Source organism: Cyanistes caeruleus, chromosome 5 (genome assembly GCF_971803275.1).
Source record: "Cyanistes caeruleus chromosome 5, bCyaCae1.hap1.1, whole genome shotgun sequence".
In the NCBI taxonomy this organism is placed as follows: domain Eukaryota; kingdom Metazoa; phylum Chordata; class Aves; order Passeriformes; family Paridae; genus Cyanistes; species Cyanistes caeruleus.
Genome location: NC_141705.1, coordinates 58,222,807 through 58,247,046, shown reverse-complemented (window position 1 = coordinate 58,247,046; position 24,240 = coordinate 58,222,807). Strand labels below are relative to the sequence as shown.

The 24,240-nt window shown below is 37.5% G+C and overlaps 1 protein-coding gene across 7 annotated transcripts in view; it reads right to left on the bottom strand.

Moving 5' to 3' along the window:
* The window catches only part of ARHGAP10 (Rho GTPase activating protein 10), a 136,456-nt gene that overhangs the window by 34,837 nt on the left and 77,379 nt on the right, over positions 1-24,240 (bottom strand). For 5 of the 7 annotated variants that reach the window (XR_002864339.2, XM_023926299.2, XM_086889411.1 and 2 more), the window contains 5 exons: positions 22,991-23,065; positions 18,005-18,092; positions 16,765-16,823; positions 14,144-14,249; positions 13,362-13,521 (listed from right to left, as the gene is read on the bottom strand). Coding sequence is in view for 6 of the 7 variants with exons in the window: in XM_023926299.2 (XP_023782067.1) it covers positions 13,362-13,521; positions 14,144-14,249; positions 16,765-16,823; positions 18,005-18,092; positions 22,991-23,065 (488 nt within the window). In the remaining variant the exon portion in view is untranslated. The remainder of the gene's footprint in view (positions 1-13,361; positions 13,522-14,143; positions 14,250-16,764; positions 16,824-18,004; positions 18,093-22,990; positions 23,066-24,240) is intronic. The other 2 variants (XM_086889414.1, XM_086889413.1) reach the window with 1 other exon arrangement.

Sequence of the window (24,240 nt, the reverse complement as noted above, 5' to 3'; positions counted from 1 at the left end):
ATGAAGAGCAACCTGTGCAATGCAACTGTAAACCATTATCAAACAACATTTGTTTTGGATTTCATTCAAAGCAGACAGGAGCCAAAAAATCCATTCCTTCAAGTTTGGGAGTATGCTGTGGGTTTTTAATGAGTGCCTTTAAAATAAATAAATAAATAGATAGATAGATAAATATAATATGGAAATAACCAAGAGCACTGTCTACACATTAACCAAGCTGTCAATCAGTTAATTCAAACACAAAACATTTGCAGCCACACTTACCAGCTAGGATGGAGGGGAAGGAGAAAATGAAGGATATGAACTTAGGATCCAGTAACCAAAATGCTTTATAGGTTTAGCTAGAACCTGAAATTTTTCCAGAATACCCATTTTAATTTTCAAAGCTTGTGATATCATGATATCAGCCATTTTAATTAAAGAAACACCACACTCTTGAAGAGAGCAAAGGGAAAATTTTGTTGGGCAGGGGTTTTTAGTGAGAAATACCATAGTAACAAACCATGTGAGAATTTATTCTGTTAACTATTGCATATTGAGAAATTTTTATATTAAATACTGACATTCACAAAGATGCATATAAAAAGGATTGCATTTTCTGTCATCATTTTATCTTTTGAATCATGACCACCAGCATATCACCACTCCACACAGAGTACCATGTCATTTCTCTGTGAATTAACCAACAGCATAGATTCACTGTACCCGATAGCACTTTAACTGTCACACAAATGGGACAGTCTAACAGTGCTAGAAATTATCAGTGTGCTGGCATACAATTTACCAGCAGCCTTCTACAAGTGGTCATGGCATGAACAAATTGGCTTCATACGTATTTCAGCAAAGACAAAGCAGCAGATAAAGAAAAACACAAACAGGAGCTGTGTAAGAAAACTCCTGTGTCTGCACAGCACCTCACAGCAATGCAACACAGTGATATAACAAGACATAATGAAACAGTGTATGATGTTCTTGTACTCTGCAACTTTATAATATTGAGTATGAGGATACGTGGCAAAGAAGAGAGCTGTAATCAATATTTGAAGGGGAAGCTTTTTATGAAGTAGAAATTCATGCAGAAACTATAACAGGACAACACAGATAACATTTTTGGATAATAAATGTGCCAGGTGCAGTATGACGCTAAAAGTCAGACAGGTGAGAAATAATACCATAAGCATTCTGTAGTAAGGCACTCAAAACACAGTGTTAAAGTAATAGAAACCCTAAATGCCATCATATCCTGGCCTGCTAACCTTAAATATTAATGTGTAGGAAGATGACCCAAGATCCCATGCATTGACTTATAGCCACTTAATCATCACTTCTGTACTGGCAGGTAAAAGACTGTGCTGGTACAAAATAATCAGGAGAGCACATACTCCACGAAAACGGTGGAATCATATTCCAAAAACTGGGCAGCAGTAGGCCACAGAAACCCATGCATGGTGCACACAGGAAAGCTCCAGTGGAAACATTACCTTCCTTCCCAGTAAGTGAATGCTGCCATGGGTGAGGTAAAAATGCTGTAATTTGAAGTTCCCCATCCCAGCATTAGGAAAACTGTCTCCCCCTCCACATGCCTATGAACAAGGGACTACGAGAGAGAGCCAAAATTGCCACTCTCTAAAAACAAAATGTTTACAAAGAAGAGAGGAAGCTGTCCAACCTGGTTCTCCCCAGCTCAGACAAAGCAGCACTCTCAGGCAGTGACAAAGCTCTAGTTGTGCTCAGAGTTCTAAAGCCATTTCTTAAAACATGATGCAATATATAACAGTGAAATCTAACGCGCACCTCCACGGCACTTGGCTAACAGTACCACACTGCCCCCTTATGTGTAAATACAAGGCTAGATTGAGCAGGTTTAGGGATAAATATTTGCTTCTGCAATATTCAAAGGTACCAAAACTTGAAATGCCATCTTTTCCATGGACTAAGCATTGCATTTGGGCTCTCTGGCAAACAACTCTCTGCCAAGAGGTTTCAGCATGTTGTTTACTATGTCACATTCCACAGCTGTGTTTATTTCTACAGGCTTCTCTACGGATCTCTGCTAAAATTAATGATGGTTGGTGAGAAGAACAAGTATTTCCCAGGAGTACTTCATAAGAGATGAGCTTTCTTGTATACTTCTAGGTAACTTGCACAGGTAGCAGAGTTCTTCAGTGTTTTTCTCTTGTCTCTCACAAATATTGCAATATACTCTTCCAAAACTATTAGCATGAGAAACTAAGAGTCACAAAGGCAAAAGAAAAAAAGACTGCTCTTTCAAGCAGTTCATGGTTGTGTTCATCCCTACTTTGGTATCTTTTTTGGTCTTTTTAGTAGGAAAATATAATCTAGTTCATCCCTAACTAGACATTTTTCAGCAGCAGCAATCTCTTTCTGTTGCAGGCAAAAGCCTCAGAGCTCATACTACAGTTTTGCAAAGAGCATCTGAAAACCAAGCAGAACATCAACCTCCATCTTCAGAAGCGCACATACAGCATTCAGCTTACCTTTCCTGCCTTATTTTCACTTAAATAGACAAATGTGTTTCATCATGACTTGGATATTTTTCTCCTGCTCTGACAGAAGCCTGGTCTGCCTGAAAATGAGGGGATGGTGACCTGCTTTATTTAGGCTGTGGGGAAAAAAGTTGGTTTTGGTTTTATTCAAATTTCCTTCTAACCTTATTAACTATTTAAACATCACTGAAGTATAAATGTTTCATGGCTAATAAAATATGCCAGCTGTGAGTGACCTGCTGTCAGAAGCCCAGTGCATGTGCACAGAGAACTGAATTCAACATCACACACACAGTATGAGCACCTGAAATGGCCCCAGCAGCGCTGTGTGCTGCCTGACTTGCACAAAAGCATGGGAGCAAGTTCAGGAGCAAGCCCTGCACTACAAGCAGGTGTTGTCAGATGCATGGCAAGGCAACCATACATATCCAACTGGAGGGAAACTCTCCTAAGGAAGAAGAGATTGGAATGTGCTATTTAAGAGATAATTGTTTTGCTACTCAAAAAGCCATGCTCCCTTTAAGGTCAGATCTACCACTATCAGTAATCTAGACTGCAGAAGTCACCACAGCTTAGACTGATTCCTGTAATAAAGAGCGAAGTACGCTCATTGAACTACATCGTTCTAGAAGCAATAAAAATACACTAAGCCAACCTCAAAGTTTAAAGATTTCACAGTCACATCCAGCGTTAACATGGTTTTTGAGACTTTTGAGACTGTGGTTTTTGAGACTATCACTTCCCTACAATTTAGTTCTCAAAAGCACTAGCATCCTGCTATTGACCTACCTGGGAGTAAACTCTGAAGCTAAGTGTAACAATTGACACTTGGGAGAAGACTAATATATGTAGCACTCAAAATTTTAATCCAGCAACAAATCCCTCAGTCAGTCCCAGTTAGTCCAATACGGTAAATGGCTCTTTAAGTCTGATCTTATATGAAAGCAGAATTTCAAAGTACACACTGAAGGAAACAGAGGACGAATCTCTGAATCTGCAGTGTAAAAGTTACAAAAGAAAAGATGAAGCTCTAGTGGAGCAATTTAAAACTCTGGTAAGTCTGACCTATTTCTCTCTATGTAGGAGTATAAAATGGATGCTTTACAAGGCTAAACAAACCACAAACCATCTTGGGCATACAGCACTAATAACAGCTCTGTCTAGAGCAGTGAGCCCAAGATCATCCCTACGTATAACCATTCCAATTCCTAAATCTGTGTCCCACAAAGCCTATGGCAGCATTTCTTGAGAGTAATGAGCCAAATTCAACATATTATCACACTGTATTCTACCAGCAGATCCACATGGCAGCAGCCCAAGGAATTTTGCCAGATTCCCCTTAATCTGCAACAACAGTGTTGGACTCTAGATCCTGAAATCTCACGAGAGCCTATTTTAGATATTCAAAAAAACCCATGGCTGGGAGGATTTAACTTGGCCTATTCCACAAGTTTATGACTAGATGTATAGCTGTACATGGAAATGTAGATTAGATTCTGTTCTACAAGAGAATACTGATCTGTTCATTCTGGGTCTCAAGCAGAACTAATTAATGAATTTCAGTATGTTTGCCAGGAATCACTTTAGGAATAGACCCAGCCATCAGGTCATCTCTGTCTGCTTTGTTTCACTGGGGTAATTAAAATTTCCTCTAAAAATCAGTGGGAAGCAAACAGCAAGGACAGAGTGGGATGAAAAAGAGGGGAGAAAATACTGGAGGCTTAGTAATAGAGCTAATGAGGACAAACTTATAAAAAAATCAGCTTAAAGCTGTGCCATGATTTTGTTGCAAGACAAAGCCTCTATCACTCTCATTTCACCAACCACCCAGAGCATGCATCTATCTCCTTGGAATACACAAACACAAACCAAAGCACCAGAAGTCACTGTGTAATGCAAAGGAAGCTAGAACATGCAAGGTCATTCCAAATTCCTTGGAATTCCACTAGCAGGATAGGCTCCACTATAGATTCATACGTTGTAGAGAGTATTTCTCAAGAGAAGCACAACATAAGTTTCTATCTGGGCAATTTCCCTTCAATGCCAACGTGATTTGCCATTGTTAAATAAAAGACAGAAACACAGGTACTTCCACTAATGTTCACTGAGTAATATAGAACACCATCCAGCTATGGCACATATACTACTCTCCCCTTGCACATTTTGCCCCTATGGTACCCCCTGCATTTCCATAGCAACTGCCTATAATAGAAGCTGGTCAAAGAATATCTGATACTTTAGCAATTAATGGGATAGTGCAACAGGAGCTTATCACCATGGTCTTTCCTTGACTTAGCTTCTTTTCAATGTAATGCAAGCCCAATTCAGGTTAAACCCAGCAATCTGCACAAAACCAAAAATTATGTATTTATATTAGAGACAAAAAAAATATATATTAGAGACTAAAAAAAAGGCCAACTGTCTTTGTGGTTCACATTGTGCTCTTAACTCAGATAAATTTTAAATTTTTTTTCCTCTTAGGGTAACGAAGACAGTGGTCATACCCTGCTTTTTGCCATTTTCTGAAACCAAAGCAACAATGTCTTTTATGTCAAATTACAATTTTACTGTAGATATAAGCATTTCAGAAATTGCAAGGTGAAAATAAGCATCCTAAAACACTACTACAGTAGTTCAGCCACTAATTATAACCACTAACCACTAATTGTACACTAACTGTAATCCATTTTTTAACAGTAAAAACCACATTCAATAACATGAAATATAGGGGGTTTATTCCCTATTTGAAGGGATTACAGAAGCTAATTTGAGTTATTAAAAGTTTAATCATAATAGAAGTTACAAAATATCAACTTCTAGAGAGCTAGGACAAAAGTTTTATTTCAAAACTGATTTCTGGACCAATTCTACCAATTTTATAAAACTTTCAGAGTACTGAAATCTTTTAAAAAATGATCCTTTGTTATTGTAGTTTCTTACTGGTTCACATTTTTACTTTACTATGGACAACACTAGATCAACATGCTTCATTCCTAGTTTTAGTCAAAATGATCCACTTCTTTTTCTTGTTCTAAACCACAATTCAATAAATAAAAACTACATGCACTAGGAATTCTTGGTATCTAAACAGAACCTGTAGTCAATGCGTAAAATACAATTAAAGTTGATTACTTCTAAAATTCATATTCAGGATTTTTAAATGTTTGCAAAATTCTCCAAGAAAAAAAATCAACAACTTCATCAGAATTCTTAAATAGCTTACCTCCCCAAAGGTTATCATCATGTCCACTCCAGGTGTGCCTGCCTCAAATTAGTTATCCTGACTTTTGCACTTCAACATTTACACAGTGTAAAATATGACGTGCTGTGAGCTGCTCTCTATGAGATCGTACAAGATACAGATTTTCTGAGGCTTTGGATTTTGAGGCTTGAATTCCACTACAAACCACAAAACACCTTTATTCATTATTTACAATCATTATATTGGGGGGTGGGGGGTAAAATCAGATCCAGAGCTGAAAACTACCTGTGGCTCAGTCTCTAGAGGGCCACCAACCAGAAGGCATCAATAATGCTCTTGATGCTGCCTGGCACACACGGTTGAATTACAGTGCAACATTGGATGCAGCCTGGAAAGTAACCAGGTATAAGTCAAAATGAGAAACAGGAAATATCCTTGGCTGTGAGCCAAACCACAAAGCTCTCTAAATAAATAAATTACAATTGAATCCATCCAAGACAGCCTTTTCTTCATTGCAAAGATATCATTTGCCGAGCCCATCTGCCTGGCAGCCAGACCACCCCTAACTAAATGAAACATTGCTTATAGGGATTTGTGGACACTGTGAGTCTCAATCTCCTTCTGACTGGAACATCTGCTATCTGCTCTTCTTATACAAGAACAACTACAGATCTGGATGGGAAATTTCAGACAGGGAAGTTTCAGACAGACCTGACGTATCAGTAGACTAATAGGCACTCATTTGCCCTGATTGCCTTGAACTGTGTAGTTCAAGTTTTGAGATGTAAAGAATAAACTAAAAAGCCTGCAAAACACAACATTACAGTCTGAAGGAAGCTGAGAAGGAGGGGGGAAAAAAGGAAAACCATACCAAGGTTAAGAATGCATGTCCTTTGATTGCTCACGAATTATGAGTTTGTTGAGTCAGCCCTTCTAAAATTAGCACTCCTGACACAAAGGCTGCAGCTTCCATCGTATCACATAGCGCTCCACCTTTGAACAAGTCATGAGAAGAACACTCCTGATGGCAGACCATTCACTGCTATCAACCTATCCATTTTAGCCATAGAGGGAAATGCGAGTTAACCACACACCAGGCTGGGGACACCTCCACGTTTGTCCACTGCACCAGCAGCAACAGCAGGTTCACTTCTGTGCTCACCTGCTCCCACTCACACCAAGGACAGTATTCTAAAAAGGTTATCTTTCCCTGTTACACATAACAGTGTGTCTTGTTTAGTTACTGAAACTACTTCAAATAGCAGAGAAACGCCTTAAAATTGAAGGATGAATTGTCAATCTAATTATCCTGATTTCTAAAACATGACAAACTCCTCAAAGGAAAACAATGCAGAAGGAAGATGTTTGCATGCATTTTCTCTTATAAAGAGTGTGAGAAGTCCCAAGAGTATGAAAGATGGCACTTGGAAAACTAAGTCAACACCCAGCAAAAACAACAACTATGGCCAAACACAGCTTAGATAACATTGATCTCCCCTTCCTTTGGAATAAATATATAAACATATATATACATGTGCATATATAGACAAAAACACCGTATATATACACATCTGTTCTACTGCAGATTTTATGAACAGATAATTAATTGAGGATAAAACCCCACATTTGACCCCCACCACAGTCATTGAGCAAAGCATCAGAATAAAATTACGCGATCTTCAAGATCATTGCAAACGACATGGTTCCAACCATAGCCAACTACACAGCCTTGCCAGGATTTTCTTTTTCACAGATATCCTTGCTGCCTTCACAAGGATTTACACCATCACTGCTTTTTCAAGTATTTTCTGCTCATTGTCTTTGTTAAAATACATTTTTTTACCTTGCATTATGACCATAGGCTTTTTGGAAGCAAAGAACACACTAACTGTTCTACTGTATGTCCAAATAAAATATTGATGGTTTATTAGTGCAAGTAGCAGGCACTTGAAAATATTGGAAATAAAAGTATTGTCAGCTGACTGCCACATATTTTTAATACAAAAATCTGTCTAATGGTTTCAAATACACTAGCCCTTCTGGTAAGGCAAAAGCTTACTAGAATTCTAAAGAGTACATACAAAAAACGTGATGCCACACAGTTTCTCTATAAGAATTTACTTCTTAAACTTTTAAGAAGTGTAACAACTTTTCCCCCTCTTCATGCCACTTGCAATATTTTACAGAGTATTTTCTTTTACTAGCAAGATTTTATTTAAGAACATCCATTTTAGCAGTCTCCATAAGGATTTCTCCCTTGCCTCCTCCTCCACACATGCAAGCACAGCACCCTGACCATCAAGACCAAGAAGCAAATATTAGTCAGCTGAATTCTACTCCTTTATCGTCCTTTCTCTTTACTTAGGAACATTGCTTGTGGGCAGCAGAACATATCTATCACTTCGAAACTTTGTATGAAGTGGAGGGAAGTTTCCCCAAATTAACTATAAATAAGGTAGGCAAATCAAGAAGTCAGAAATCTATGTACTGCCATGTATTTGTAGTACAGCATCTCAGCAGGTCTCTTCCACCCCTGAGATCACAGCTTTTGTTTTGATTTTTTAAATTAATATAATCTCTTTTCTCACAGTGTATGTTTTGCTTCTCTTAGACCAGTCTAGCAGCATACTAATCCAGGTATTGATCCAGACTGCTTCTGATATCATCAACTGCAGTCACAAATGTGAGTAGAGATTTGATATTCAGTCTTCTTACTATGCATAGACCACATTTAGAAAACTGGAGTCTTTAAAAAAAAAAAAAAAAAAAAATTTGCAGTCAAATTACCATCACACGTGTCTCATACAGAAGGGCTTTATGCTATCCACAGGGCAGAGAAAGGATTTAAAGACTCACTCACACTACAGTACAACAAAAGAGCTGCTCTGACTCCTACCAGAATTTCTTTGCTGTGTCTGTTGCCCCTTCTGCTTGAGACTCAGCTAATGATTAAGGAATGCAATTAGAATAAAGTTCAGGAGCAGTTTAAACGACAGCTCTGATTAGTTACATGCTTCAAGTTAAGCACGTGCTGAATACCCTCACCTGTTTTTACCACAAACTCAGTGCTAATGGAGATGTTTTAGTGTCATTTTTTCCCCCCTCCAAGCCCAACATTTGTTGACTTGAGAAACATTCAGCTTGTGGAGGTTTCAAATTGCTGTACCACAGCAAACCACCATAATTACACTGCATTGCCTCTTGGTCCTCCTTTGCAGCCAAAAGCAAAGCAACAGGAAAGCTGAAACAAGCCCACTTTAGTACTCCTCATGTGTCCCTTCAGTAGGCCTTCAAAAGATCTGCTCTGCTGCCAAAACACAGCCTTAAATTTACATGGAGGCATGGCATTCCACCATAAAGCATTTACCTGCAATAGAAAAGCTGGATTGCCAAGGGGAGACTGCTGCTTCATGCTCTAAAACAAACAACTGACTTCACCCACTTCCATTCCTTCTGTCTCACGAATATTGCATGTATTATGCACTGTAATACGTTTTAAGACAAGATTTTTCAAGGATTACTACATGAGGCTGATGTTGGCTTAAGAGCTCAGTAGTATTAAATTCTTCTCTTCCCTTTTTAGTTTAAAAAAGAAATCATGAAAGTCCCCAAAGCACAAAAAAAACAGTATTTCATTAAAAAAATTCCCCTTAAAACTGTTTTGAACAAATCAAAGCTAAGCCAAAGACTTTTTGTCTAAAATATGTAAAATCTTACCCCATTATAGAAAGATTGATTAAAAAAAGGTATCTGCCCTATATATAAGAACTACTGAGCTTTTCAGCAGGATTGTCTTGGAGATAATTTTGCCCATAGGTGGTTTGAATTTAAGAAAAGGGTATCTTTTACAAAGCCTGTTCCCTTTCCTCAGATTCTGGCCTTCCAGTCTCCAGGAGGAACTTCTGTCTAGCCCCTTGCTTTTTTCCTTCTAATTTTCTTCCATTGTAATTTTCATCTTTCTGTTTTTATAATCTTGCTATTTGTACTCACTATTCTTTCCTCCCCCACACACTGGTTTAAATATTCCAGTCCCACTGAGATTTTTATTCCAACCTCCTCCCTCATCTTCTTACATTTCTTAGGCTTTTTTTTATCCTGGTGCCTTTTTTTTTCCCTTCTTAAAATAATGTTCAGGGAATTGAGAAACCAAAATGGCTCGCATTACCACTGAGGCATCTCTAAATGGCAAATAAATAACCCCTTTGAATAGTGACATTCACTCCAACAACATGCCAAAACATTTTCACAAACAGAAAGATAAACATCTGCAAGCTCTTCATGCTGCCATGGCATGGACCACACTTCTTCCTCACCACAAGTCAGAGAAAAGACCAGAAGAGCTGAAAAGTCCAAGATTTCCAATCTATTAAGCCCACTGGAAGAAAAAAATTAATTTAAAGACTTGAAACTCATTTGGAGGAGACAGAGAAGTGAAATCAAAACCTTTCTTTCTGGGCCAAGTTGACTAAGACATTTCATTAGAAGATTACCTAAAGGCCAAGATTGTTCCAGGCACTGTACAAGCACAGCTGCAGTCAGCTCCTGAGCTTGTTACCTCAAAGTAAAATAAACATAATGATGAGACACAAACGTTAATTTCTTGCTGCTTCTTTGGTGAAGGGAAAGATACAGGACACAAAATCTGGCTATCCTTCCCCTATAGCCATAGGACAGAAGCAAAGCAAGACATTTTATGGCTCTAATTATCCTCTGGATTGTCCTTGCTTCCACAGCAGGCGGTCCTGAGGGTCCTGAGTAAAATACCTCAGCTTGGGTCTACTTTTTGTCTTTTTCTTTCAAAGCAGAGATCTACTTATACAGCTCACCTTCTGAATGGGCACTGTGAAATACTCTGCTAGTAGAGACTTGTCTAGAACTGAAAAAAGCTAAACAATTTGGTCTCTGATGCTCCTCTATCCCTTCCTACTCTTACTTATTGTGTAATTCTAAAGCCATTTAAGCAACACATCAAGCTGTACTGTCTGGTGTTCCAGTCTCAGCGTTTTGCAAAACATCCCCTTCTCAACACACTGTAATTGGTTCACAGATATGGATTAGATGTACATATGCAGCCCATAAACAAGGGGGAAGTGGTACTGACTGGTTTCTAGCCAGCAGGAAATAAATGCACATATCAACAAAGCTTAAAAAAACACAAAAACAAACAAACCCAGCTTATTCACTAAGCATAATACTCTCATCTTAGGGTATGTCATTGTGTTCAGGTTTCCACACATTAATTGCACACAATTTCTCTAATTTGAGCCCAGAAAAGTGATGATACTGAAATGACTGCACCAGTATTTCAAAGCCAGTAACCCAATTATGTCTCCTAAAAATGAACAGTGATTCTCGTTCAATAAAGCCACAAAAGACATGGGCATTGATGGAATTTTGAAATATTTGAGGAATCCTAACCATTTTTTCCCATTTTGCCTACCAGGTCATTGTATTTGTACCAGAAACACTGATGGCTACTGCTCCTACAGTTGGAGAGCTTGTTGGTCATTTCCTTTGCTATGGGGGAAAAGCAATGCCTCTCTGCAGAGTACCAGAGCTGGAAATTACATATGCACCGAGTGTGAAGGGTCAGCACAGCTCCATCTTGACTCTGTCACACTCCTACAATTCCAAACTTGGCTCCTATCAGCAGAAGCTGCCAAAAGTTAGCAGAGTTGGAGTAGTGGCTGAACAAAATATTTTGAAATATTTTAACCCACAGCCGGTGACTTTTCATAGGACTTCACTATGGCTATAAATAAAAATATCTAACGCAAGACTCTCAGTAAGTCTAAAATACAGAGAAATACAAAATAACAATACAAAAACATTAGACTGCAACAACCTTGCTTGCCTTTAAAAGTGGGTCCTTGATCTGCCCTAAACAAAGAAAGGTCACGTGTAATAGCAGCATACTCAGTTTGACAATAAAATTTTTGTAATGCCTCAACACACCTCTCCACTGCCTCTGTTATGAACACACAGAGGTCACACTTGGGGCTGCCTTACATTTGGAAGCAGCTCTAGTGAGGGAGAGGTTGCTGCAGGCAGACCACTGATGGCAAGTTCACTGTTAGAAATGGCAGTGAAATGACAGAAATACCTTAAAAAAAATTATACCCTTCTAGTTCTAAAGAAGGCATAAAACCGAGGAATTATGGAAAATGATGCAGTATTATATTGATGTACTTTCCATTCCTTACTTCTCCACATTTTCAGAGGAGCAAGAAAGGCCACTAATGTTTCAAATGTAAAACTGATGTCCAGTTTTAGAGACATGTGACTGAGCTGGCATAAGAATAGGATGGTGCTCATCTGTGGTGATTTGAATAAACACAACTCAACCTCCACATGTTATTAAAACACCCTGGCTCTGCTTGCTCTCTCTCAGCTTTAATTCGTGTGGTCACCTCAATAGCTTTAAAATCATGAGCTCAACTGCAAGGTTTACTTTCATTTCTAAGATCCAAAATTAATACCGTGGCTTACAGCTCTTGGAATATTTATTGCCTGGAACTTGAGCCACATGTGCAGCCCAGTATTTTTCCAGCAGAACAATACCATATCTGCTCAGTGTGCGTGTGAGGACAGCATTACACCCTAAGTCAACTAAGCCAACAAAACCCACCATGTGGACACAGCTATGCCAACAGCAGCTTTGTGCAGCCTGTATCAATCAGGGAGGGAGGGTAATTACATTGTCACAAAAACCTGAGACATGTATTATTTAGAGTAGATAACACTTGACTTAAATAGCCAGTTTCAGCACTGTTAACCTTTAAAGGAAATAACCATTTCAATGCTCCGAGTGCTCAAGAAAGGAGAGAGGAAAAAGCACATTTCGGATTTTTCCAAAGCACTTTTTTTTGACAGTAAGAGTTAGGGAGATGCTGTCCATCTCCCGGTACAAAGTACCTTAAACATCCAGCTACAGAAGTCAGCTTAGACACAAGGGACTCCCAAAGGAGTACCCAAATAAGGAGAAAAGTAAAGAACTTTTTTTACTATTTTTATTTTTAATTTCAGATCCCAGATTACATGCAGGGATATCCTGGACAGTACTTTGTACATCTGAAGCACTTTAGTAACAGCAGAAACAACAACTTCTATTTTCAGTACTACCTCAAATACAAAGGCTTAAAATAACACACATTCAGCTGAAAACAAAGGAAGTGTTAATACCTGGCTCTCTCATTATGTTTTTTACACATAAAATTTAGAGTACAGTAAAGTCTTCTTTTTTACTCTGGGAATTCTGAGATAAAACGAAGACAAAAAACACTGAATTCAGACCCTGGTCAAAGTACTTGGTGGAAGAGCTAGAAATTGAGCCTGGGCTTTCTCTTTTCCAGTTCTGTATCATTTTTGCTCAGAAAAAAAGCAAATACAAATATCATAATCCAAATCTACTGATGTACTATACACACAGAACCACTACTACTGCCAGGAAAAATGCATTTCAAAATGTCAGTTTACCTATGAACAGGAATGATTATCAAGGATAAATAACCAAAAGCATACAGTCGATAGAGAATATTCTTTAGAATTAAACTATTAGTTTAATGTCATGCTTCATTCCATGCTTAACCCCGTTAAAGCTAGCAGGTTGTTTCAAACAATGCTCAGAAACATGAACATGTAGCAAAACTTACCTTTTCATGATTTTCTATCAGGATTTCAACGACAATATTCTGAAACTTCAGGTCCATGATGGCTGCTACAGTTTCTTCCTGTGGCCTCATTAAGGTTGGTCCAAATACTACCCCTAGGTTTGCCACAGTCATTAGATTCCTCTTGGCATGCTTTGAAACACTTTTTGAAAAGAATTGATGGAAAAAGCAGGAATTGGGTTATGAAAAATTTCCATTACTGTTCGAAACTGCAGTCTACAAATGACAACATTACATTTCCTTAATCTATGTTTTAGAAGTCTGTTTTGTGCAAAGTTTTGTCAAATAAAGCCTTACTAAATTCTGGAAAACTGAAAAGACATTCTTCCACTGGCAACTTAGAAACAAAACCAGTCTCTTACTGAACTTAGATATATAAAATGCACTTAGCCTTGGACCAGGGCAAGTGTGAAACCAACTTAAATTTGCTAACAGATCTCCACTATTCCCTCTGCCAGAATTTGTGAAAAGAAAGTATAATGTTCCCTTTCTCACTTCAATCAAACCCTCAGCTGCTGGCAGGACTGCTAAAGTAAATACTTCTATGGCTTCATTAACGTCTTAGATTTCTGTCTTTCCCGCCAAAATATGCACAGCGTGAGTCAAACGTCTTGTCTGCTTTTGCACGTTTGGTGCTTGGGGTTGAGGATGACAGCATCAAAATGGGCTTCAGCTCCAGCCACACTTCACTAAAGCTCTCTGTAGCTAAAGAAAGGTAAAGACAAGAATTCTGACAAGGTAGAAAAGCAGGTCATAGCACTCACTTCGCTAAATGTTTCACCAAAATTTCCAGCATCTCCTTGTTCTTTTCTGGGAGTTTGTGGACCAAGAAGTGAACAGCACTGACTCGAGATTCAGGACTCCCACTTTCTATGGGATATAGAAATAAATATCTCAAAAAAAAACCATAAAACAAGACCCACATAAACACAAACCTTCTCCCACTCCTGCATGGAAACATACTGCACACACTTCACTTGACCAGCTATGTATCTCTAAACATAGCAACATGGAACATATGTGCTTGTTTTCACAAGTAATATTGTTCCAGAATTATCAACTTATTTACTTATTCTAAGAACCTATCTTTCAATCCACCTGCAAAAGGATGCCTTTGTTCATCTATTTTTGGAGACTGACAGATGCAGTTATTGTTTTGCTGCACTGGACTCATCTGCTTACAAATACGCAGCAAGGTGAGCAGCAATGTTATCGGGCGCCACAGAGAGGAACTGTACTGCTTTCCACTTCAGCATCATTAACTGATTGTCCTCATGATTAGAATTCAGTTCTGTTGGTACTGTGCTCTTAATGATGCTGCAGTTATGCTACCTTGCATTGGAAACTGCATGCAGATCCAAATGCTTAGAAAACCTAATGACTTCTGAAGACACCGAAGAATAAACATGCAGAAAAACCTACTGAGAATACTATGACAAAGATCCCGAATAACAATGGCATCTCTAGTACAGGACAAAAATAAAGCAAAGAGAAGCAAAGAGTTTTGGTTTTTTTCTTGCTCTGTTGCATGTTAAATTGAATAATTTAGGCCCCTACAGCTTTCATTGTACACAGATGAAAACAAGAACCTGTAAAAGATGAAAATAAACCATCTTCCAACTTCTCCAAGTAGCATTAAATCACAAAATTACATCTCTGTAGTGGTTATAATAAGAGGAATGGAAGTATTTCTATTTCCTGTGGTAATATTTACTATTAAATACAGAATGAGAAAGTTTTACCATTTTTTCTGAATGCAAGAAGTTTTGACATGAGGACCACTGATCAGGTCCCATTTTTCTCTAAGGCAACTTCGATTGCTAAGTGTATTTCCTATAAAATACCACCATATTTCTTCAGTGCATATTGCTTCAGATTATTTTTTTTTTCTTTGCATATTGCTGTAGATTTTAGGGCTGTATTTTATTCTTTTGCAGTGAACACCCCTGCACAGATTGCAAGAAAAAAGGCTACCAAAAAGCAAAATCTTTAACTTCTGGTGAGCTACTCCAAATTCTCATAGAAAAAACATCCCTTCTTTAAAGTGAGAGTATTTTATGTATATGTGAAATCACAAATTCTAATTAAAAAATAGCTAAACAATTACAAGATTTAATTACAAGATACAGTGAAAGTTCATACAGTTTCAGTCTATACTGATACACATAAAGAGGACAAAATTGAAGGAAAACCTTTTAATTTTGGCTCCACCTCCAATAGTTTCAGGGAAAAGGATACTCCATGCTATTTCCAGTGTTGGTTTTTTATAGCCAACATAGGAAACAAAACTGACTACCTATTTTTGAGTATATAACTCAGATCTACAATGTTAATTGAATTTCCCTCCTCAGAATCAACTCCTTTACTGAGCTGTTTACTACTTTTGAACACTGTACTGTCTCAAACATCTAACTTCAACTGAATTCCTTTACTGAAAGAGATTATAAAATAAAGAAAAATGAAGTGAGAAACTGCTGGCAAAACTTCAGAAGTAGAGAAATTATTTTAACATTTTCCAATACAAACATGAAGACTCACTATGTAGGTAAGGACGTCGAATTTTGTTTAAGCGCTTGCCTGCTAGCATGGCAATTCTCATTTTGAATTAAGGACCAGAAGAAAACACATTCTGCAGTCCTGGAAAGTCATTATAGCAATCTGAAGATGATAAAGCAATTGTCTCAAAGTTTATTTTAATTTTGCTTTCCACAGTTTGCCAGAAGTGCTACAGGCTGGAAAGAAAATCAGCTAAATATCTGTTTGATACTTTGCCAAAAATTTTCTTACACAGTTTCCCGTCTATCCTCTTCCAAAAAAATTCTGTATACACTAGATACCACACAACTGAGCTACAAATGCTGTTATGTCTTCTCCAAGTCTGTATTTGAACTGCCACAGAGTTATCTGGCCTGCTCTTTCCTTTCTTCTGATACATGAAGAACATTCAAGCCAGCCTGCACACAGAGCTAGCAAGGGACTGAAAACAAGGGTCAGGCAGCTGTGCTGTAAGGACTCAAATGAGCTCAAATTAGTATACTTTCTTCTGCTAAGCTTCTTACTCTTTATAAATGGAAGGCAAAAAAAAAAAAAAAAATTCACAGATTAAGTAGATGTTTATCATTATACAATTAAGATAATAAGAATACATGTTTACACTGGCTATCCAAGAGTTTTTCCATAAAAGTAAAAACTGTGCTAGGCAGTCACATTATATGTGACACACACTAGAACTAAATACCGATTAAAACATGTTCTTAAATCATTTATTATTTCTTGTGCCTGTATTTTTGCTGGGATGAAGCATTTTTCTGAAATTGCATTTGTAGAGTGCTTCTGAGGTCACAACAGCAAAAGATTTCTATTTGAACTACAGTCATGTATTTACTGGCAGGAAGGATGAATTCTCCATGCAACTCGTACGTCATCAGTGGCTCTGGAAGGCTTCTGTAAAACAGGGATGACATCATAAATTTAACTGTATTTTCTTCTAGCTGCATTTACTCTATGCAGGAAACCTTTTTAACATTCAGTAGCATAATCCTAACACTGGAAGCAACCTTTTTTACAAAGGCCCCTGAATTCAATGATTTCTAGAACAAAAGGAAAGCTTGGTATTATCAGGAAAATAAGACTATATGCATCCATTCACCTTCCATGAGCTGAAGTGATGCCTCTATCGTAAGATACCTTTCCAGTTCCAACACCAAGATTGTACACAAGTATGTGCAATTCATTATGCATTAGCACTTTTTAAATGCTAAGAATGACAAGTCAATGCCTTACTGGAAAGACACTAAAGTCCTAACAACAACCACCACCACCAGAGTTAAAACCATTTATTATATTGACTTTACTGATGCTTATGAAATACTGGAGCGAACAGTCAGATGGGAAATACTGTAGGAGAGAAATACTTCATTGTGTGCACTTCTTTTTATTTTTTCTTTTCTATGCTCTGAAAGACTTGTATCCTTACAATATTTCTGCAGCATTCATTGACAGTGGCTGTAATAATATTCTGTTTAATAAAAGCAGCACACTAAAAGTATACTGTTTGTGCTCCACTACAAGAGATACACAAAAGTGGGACATTTTATGTACTTAGGCAATTTAGTAAAATAGCTTTATCAGGAACTGGCAAAGCAATTTGAATATTTTTAATACTTATTTAAAAATTTTAACACTCAAAATATTATTACTATTGCACACAGAACAGCAGAGCAAGGGTCAGAAGGAAAAGAGGAAAATATTAAAAATTTCACAGCCTTCTCCCTTTTTATTCCACTGCACAAATACAAAAAGGAAAGAAATTTTAACAATCTTAGCTAACTTTCAGTAATGACTCTCAGTAAGTTTAATTACACTTCAGGTTTCTGAAGCATCAGTGAAATGCTTCTGTGTCTAACACCAAAGTGTTTGGGGGCCCGTCTCACATGAACATGAGTATTAAGGTTGCTAAAGTATTTTGCTTTCCCCAAAACAAATAACAAGCATGGTATTTGTACAAAATGAGCTCCTATTCCAAAACCTAGTAAAACTAACTAGAGCAGCTTAACACACTGTGTACAAGAACTAAAATAAGGATTTATAGTCTAAATAACCAAATAAACAAGAGAGAGCCTTACCGCAGATACTGCTTCATAGCACTAGTAATTGTCTTCACTTCCCAATCTACAGAGTTTTCCAGGTCAATTTCATTGCAGGTTTTTGAATCTAGGAAATAACCAGAAAGAGAAAAGGGACATGAAAAAAGGGAATGCTAAATCAGTATGAGCTACATGAACAGTAACACATTAACTTTCAACAACACGTGTTTGCTCACATAAGCACAGAAGCAACATCCTTTTTATTATAATTGGGTGAAGAAGACAAAAAATCCAAATCTATTTATAAATTCCATTTTCATATTTTTTTAAATACTATTTACTGCTGATTTTTTTTCTTTAATGAAGGATGAAAAATCACTCTCATGTAAAAAGATCTCTACAGTTGAAATTTTCACACTTCTAATCAAACAGAGAGATGTACACAAAAAGATGTACAAAAACAGTTTAGGGAAAAAAAAGACCCTTTAAGAAGAATTTTATTCTTTTACTCTTCTTTCTTATTTAAAGTGATATATTCTTTCCATAGTTTTGCTTGTAAACTGGTGATGAGAACAGTCAAAGTACAGCATGACCCTCTGCATCGTGTGAAAACCTTTAAGAGGTGCTTCCAAAGCAGGAAAAGGAGTCTTTGCTGAATGTTTGCCTTACTTGATCAGTTTTATTCACCAGACAAGAAATAATTGTTTGCTTGACCATTTGTCAGCTCCACAGAACCCTCACCTTCTCCAAGTTAGTTGGTAGAGCCTCAGAACAAGACAGACCAAACCAGAAGTTTTGTCTGATTGACCAAAGACCACTTTTTGACAGATCAAAACCAGCACATCACACTGGAATGTTTTGCAATCAAAAAAACGCTCTTTGGTCTCAAAACATGAAGCCATAGCTAGCCAACACAAAAAGCAGGCCCCATGCATATGGCCAGCCTAACCCAATGTGTTTGCTGACTTTCCTGTTATTATTTACTGCCACATCTTTCCGCCCGTCACTGCAGTGGCTGACACAGATTACGTGTGGACCCGTTCATACAATTCAGAACTCATTTGTTACTTGGCTTGTCAGACAAACGACAGACACATTTAAAAAATCAAATTAGGATCCCTGATTAAAGGTACAGTCCTTTTACTGGGACTAAATAATTTTGTTCTAAAAGCTGTGCCAAGCAATTATTTCTGTAACTGAATATTCTCCCTCATTATATCAATTATTTAAATCTCATTTTAAAATACAGGTCAGATAACATTTTCTAGCAAACTGCTACTAGCCAGCCACCACCCAAAATACTCAGGATTGTCTTAGATATAAGCTTTTTTCTCTTTTTAGCATGCTAGCTGTTTCCATGTTCGAATTCTCTTTTTCGAGAAGAAAATTTGTATCCTGAATTAATTAAATAAAAACTGCCATCACATCAGAAGCTACAAAATCTATGGGGGTTTTGTTACTAAACCACTATGTAAGATTCAGTTTTTAAATAGCTGCTTCATAATCATCAAGCTCCTTTACATTCAAAGTAAGCACTCTGTTCATTGAAATTTGTTGATGAATTTTGGGAGGAAAACAACAGGCGTCTGAATTCCAAAGCAAGCCTCTTAAAATAAAAAATAGAAGTTATTGTTGAAACATTTCATTATCTCTTGGAGGAAAAAAAAGCTACAAACTCCTGGTTTGATTGTAGTAGCCATCAAGATTTAAAGACATTTTCTTCATTTTTGGTTTGGCATTTGCTTTACATTGCTGTGTATAAGTGTACCTACCACCCAACTGATTTCACTATTGCTGCTCCATTTTTCCCCTCTACTTGGAACATCCCATTTCAGTAAAAACTGGAAGATTTCAGTAAAAATTACTCTAGCTTTTTTCATGCTACTTTTTCAAGTAACAGCCACTGTGCACTGAAGGGCAACTTTATGCCTGTAAAACTAACTGTGCATGTTTTAGGAACAGCTTTTGACAGATCAGTTCTCAATTTTATGCACATCTTTCTGACAATAAGGGATCCAGAGTTTATAAAAACTGTCCAGGTCACTAAAGTTGGTTAGGAGGAGACTCTCTCTGCTTTCCTATGCAATATGCCCACGTAGATGTCCATGTATACTGTCATCCACTATATATAAAAGAACAAGGAATTCCATGGAATTGTTTTGAAACCTGCTACTTTTGGGAAGGCAGAACTACCTGAAGGCTTCCTGCTACATGTAATACCTGGTATTTTTCACACCAGGCAGCTTCAGAAATCAAACCTGAGCTCATCAGCAGAAACAGCAAGTCCTCTGCAGTCCCTTCCCACAGGCACTGGTCCATCTGAAAGCTGATCTATGCAGTGGCTCGTACAAAATCTATATAACAGCGTGTAGGAAATGAGCCACGTCAGATCTATAACACAGATTATCAATGAAACAGGAACTGGGCCCTGATGTATTTCCAGAACTGAGACTCCTGATGGCTGACAACTCACACTGCAGTGCTTGTAACACATTTCCATAACATTGGAAGCTCTAGCTTTCTATCCCTATTTACAATGAGATATCTGGTTAATTTAACATTTTCCCTTAAAAGGTAGAGAGTGCTTTCCACACCAGATGCCTCCCTCTAAATTTAAACAAGATCGCTGCTGCAAAATAGAATACCAGCTACAGGTAACTTCATGGAATTTTAATTGTAAAATACCCCCCTTTTTCAAGTAGAATTGTACATTAGATTGCTAAGCCTTATTTTGCAGAGACTTAGCTCCACTAGATTTTTGCATTACTGATGAAAATCTATGCATTCATAGTACTAGAAAAGCATATGTCAGTCTTCTCATACTCTCTTGACTCTCAGTCTACTTTCTAAAATTCTAAAGAAAATAGTCTGAAAAAGAGACAAAACTACAAAAAAAAAAATTACGCCCTGGTTACCATGAAGACTTTTTGGAAGACTTTTCTCATATCAGGCCTTTCCAACTGTGAACTTCATGGTCAGCAATAGGTAGCCTAAAATACTTTGAAATCTTATCAAACATTTTAAAACACAGAAAGTTAATGTGAGTTTTTTACAATTCTGAAAAATCTTTCATATGAAAGGGTATCTAAGAGTATGCCCAGAGACAAAGGATTAAAGATTAATCAGTCATTTTAAATTCTCTGTATCACTGTATATCAAAAAGGAACCCTCTTTGTTCTCCTCTGAGGACAGATAGATGAAGAGCAGAGATAGGACCACTTTCAACAAATCATCAGAAAAGAGCACCTGCTTGCACCCTAACTTTTTCCTGTTCAGTATTTTGCCTCATCTTGGTACCACTGTATTCTTCCTAAGTCAAATAAATACATGAAACTTGGAAATGACAAAAAATGTTCCTAATTTTAAAAAGTAACTAAAAGCAGATGCTGGAATCCCCAGTAAACTCTTCCAGCTGCTACTGAACCACTGGCAACCTGAGTCTATTCCATTTGGGTACCAGTAATGGCAGCAAGGAAAATCTGTCTGCCAGACCTGCACACCCAAGCTAAGCCAGCAAGAATGAAACTGAAAAGCATCTTGTGATATCAAATGCATTTAATCAAGGCTCTCTGAGTGATAGCATGTCATTCTCCCCATGGTCAATGGCTAAAGATGGTTATTGCTTACTGAGGCTAACTCCAACACAGATAAACAATTATGAAAATCTGTTATAGATCAGTCATTTTTATTAAACCCAGTTCATGTTTCCAAGAAGAGCCTTTTTTCTATAATATTTAAAGGTTTACTAATGGAGTACTTCAGGGTGCTGTTAATATTGATTAAAGTAAGACATCATAAATTAATATTTAGCAAGGTCATTATGACAGATTGATATGACATGCAGGTCCTCATGTCTCGAGATGTCTTATCATTTCTGAGGAGACAGGCTGTTTGAAAAAAATAAAGGAAGGAAAAGAAAAAGTCTTACAGGTGGCACTGAACTGACAGCAGCATATAATATAAAAGCGCTTTGTCATTCACATAATGTCTGGGGTAATGAAATGAATTCACTTTCTGGCTTCCTTCAGTTTGCAGTGCCAAAGAACACTGTGTTATCAGCACAGATGGAGCATGCATGGTTCTGGAGAAGAGCCTGGTGCAAACTGCAAACAAGCTTCTTTGCATACCAATGAATCCCTGAGAATCAGACCTTTGCTGTCAAGTGACAGGTTTGGAAGCTCTATAAAAATGAACTAATCCCAGTGGTCTTGTCTGACTGCATGTACTGTCAGTGCTCAGGACAAGAAATGGGGGAACACGGCACATTTTGCAGTCATGGCTTCTACTTTGGTGAGAGATATCATGCAGACAAGGGATCTCATCCAGGTGCCAATATTTCTCTCATTTTCCCTTCCCCAGGGACAGCAGAGTGGCAAGAGAACTCCAGCCACTGGAATTAAAGATGCATTAAAATTTCCAGAAAGAAAAGGGAGAAAAAAGTTTCTGCAAATTATTTTAGCTGACTGGGTATAAAAGAGCCTAAGATGTTTAAGTTTACAAAACCAAATCCTTTCTCCATCTGTCTCCTGCCTTGACACACAGTTATTATTAATACATATATCATATCCCTCCTCTTAAACCAAATAGCACTTTAACAGTAGGCTTAGACTAACTGTCTTATTTTGCACAGCAATTAACTAAAGACACATGGGCACGTACACTTGCACATTCCAGACAAGGGAGAAGGAAGCTGGAAACTTCAGACAGTGAAGCAACCAGCTTCAAGCTTTCCTGACTTTGGTATTTTGAATTTTCTGATCAGACCCTTCAACTTAGGCTGCTTTAATCCCACTTCCATCAACCTTGCACAAAGCACATTCTTTGCTCCTACATGTCTGATAGCAGCTCTTAATTTATTCATACCAACAAATCCAGGTCTTTCTAAAGTAGGGAAACTTACAATGATGTGGTGATTATTTGCATGGACTAGAGCAAACTACTGGCAGGTGCTTTAGAAACTAAATGTTGACAGCAAAACAACATGAAACAAAATACTGAAAAAATATTTGTAAAATAGAGGCATACCCATCAACAAACTCAGAAGTCTCTGGACCTTTGAACTCACCCCCACAACTCTGTACAATCCTTGGTCATTTATACCTATTATGAAGGGGAAAAAAAAAAAAAAGAAAAGCATGAGATCAACCACAGTCAAATTTATCACTGAAATTTTTGCCCCAGGCAACAAATTTTCTTCCAAGACAGACAGACTACATAGTATCAACAGTCTCGAGAACAACATTATAAATTAAGTATTACAAGAATCCTTTTGTTACTCTGTTTTTAAGGTAAATTCATGTTATATTTTGATAAAGATTTCATGTACCTAAATTCCACTTCTGAAACTGACAAGCGAAGCAAACGGGGACAAAGCTTTGCTTGAAAATAAATAAATAAACCACTGTCTAATTTCAAATTTTTTAAATTGTGTTTTGGGTATATCAACAGCCACATTCTAATAATGCAAGAAGTGAAACAACAAATGCTAAATTGAGATTTCTTCAATAACTTTAACATTTCTTTTTACCCTCCCAACATATAGTGACTAAAACACTTTGGATGAAGAAAAACTTAAGCCAATTCCCAGTCCTCAAAACCAGTACTTTTTCAAGTTTATAAATGCTTTCCATTTAAGATACAAGGCCTCATTCCAAACCACTGTGGTCCTCATAGGAGTTACATCCAGAGGCCCCACCAAAAGCTATTGAACAGTTTAGCCTGAGATGAACAGAAGAGCCATAACCAGCACAGTATTTTCAGTCCCCTACTCCCATTCTAAATGGACACTGGACCACTTTCCTGGCATTTCTCTGTGCCCTTCCATCATCTCACATACATTCATTTCTCTACCCCTTTTTCTCCCCCAGTTTGCTTTCCATTAAATTACCCAGTTTTACCAGCAGGGAAGTAAAATTGTGAATATAAATTGAAGAAAAACAGGAGGGAGAGAAGGGGCAAGGAAGAAAAAGGGCAAAATATAGTCCTTGTATGCTGCATTGTTTCACAGCCCAGATAGGGGGAGGTTAAATTCTACAGTACACAGATGTTTGAGAGGCCTCACAATTAGCAGACATCTACAAACAAAATCTACCTTCATAATCACACTGGCCTGGAAGAGTAGAAATGCCACAAAATACCTATGTTTCTACTCCAAAGAAATCTTTTCAAATAACAGATTATGTGGTATTCTTATTCAAAATATCCTTCAACAAAGGAAGAATTGTGAAGAATTCCCAGCTTCAATACCAAGCTGTTCCAACACAGAGAAGGAAAAT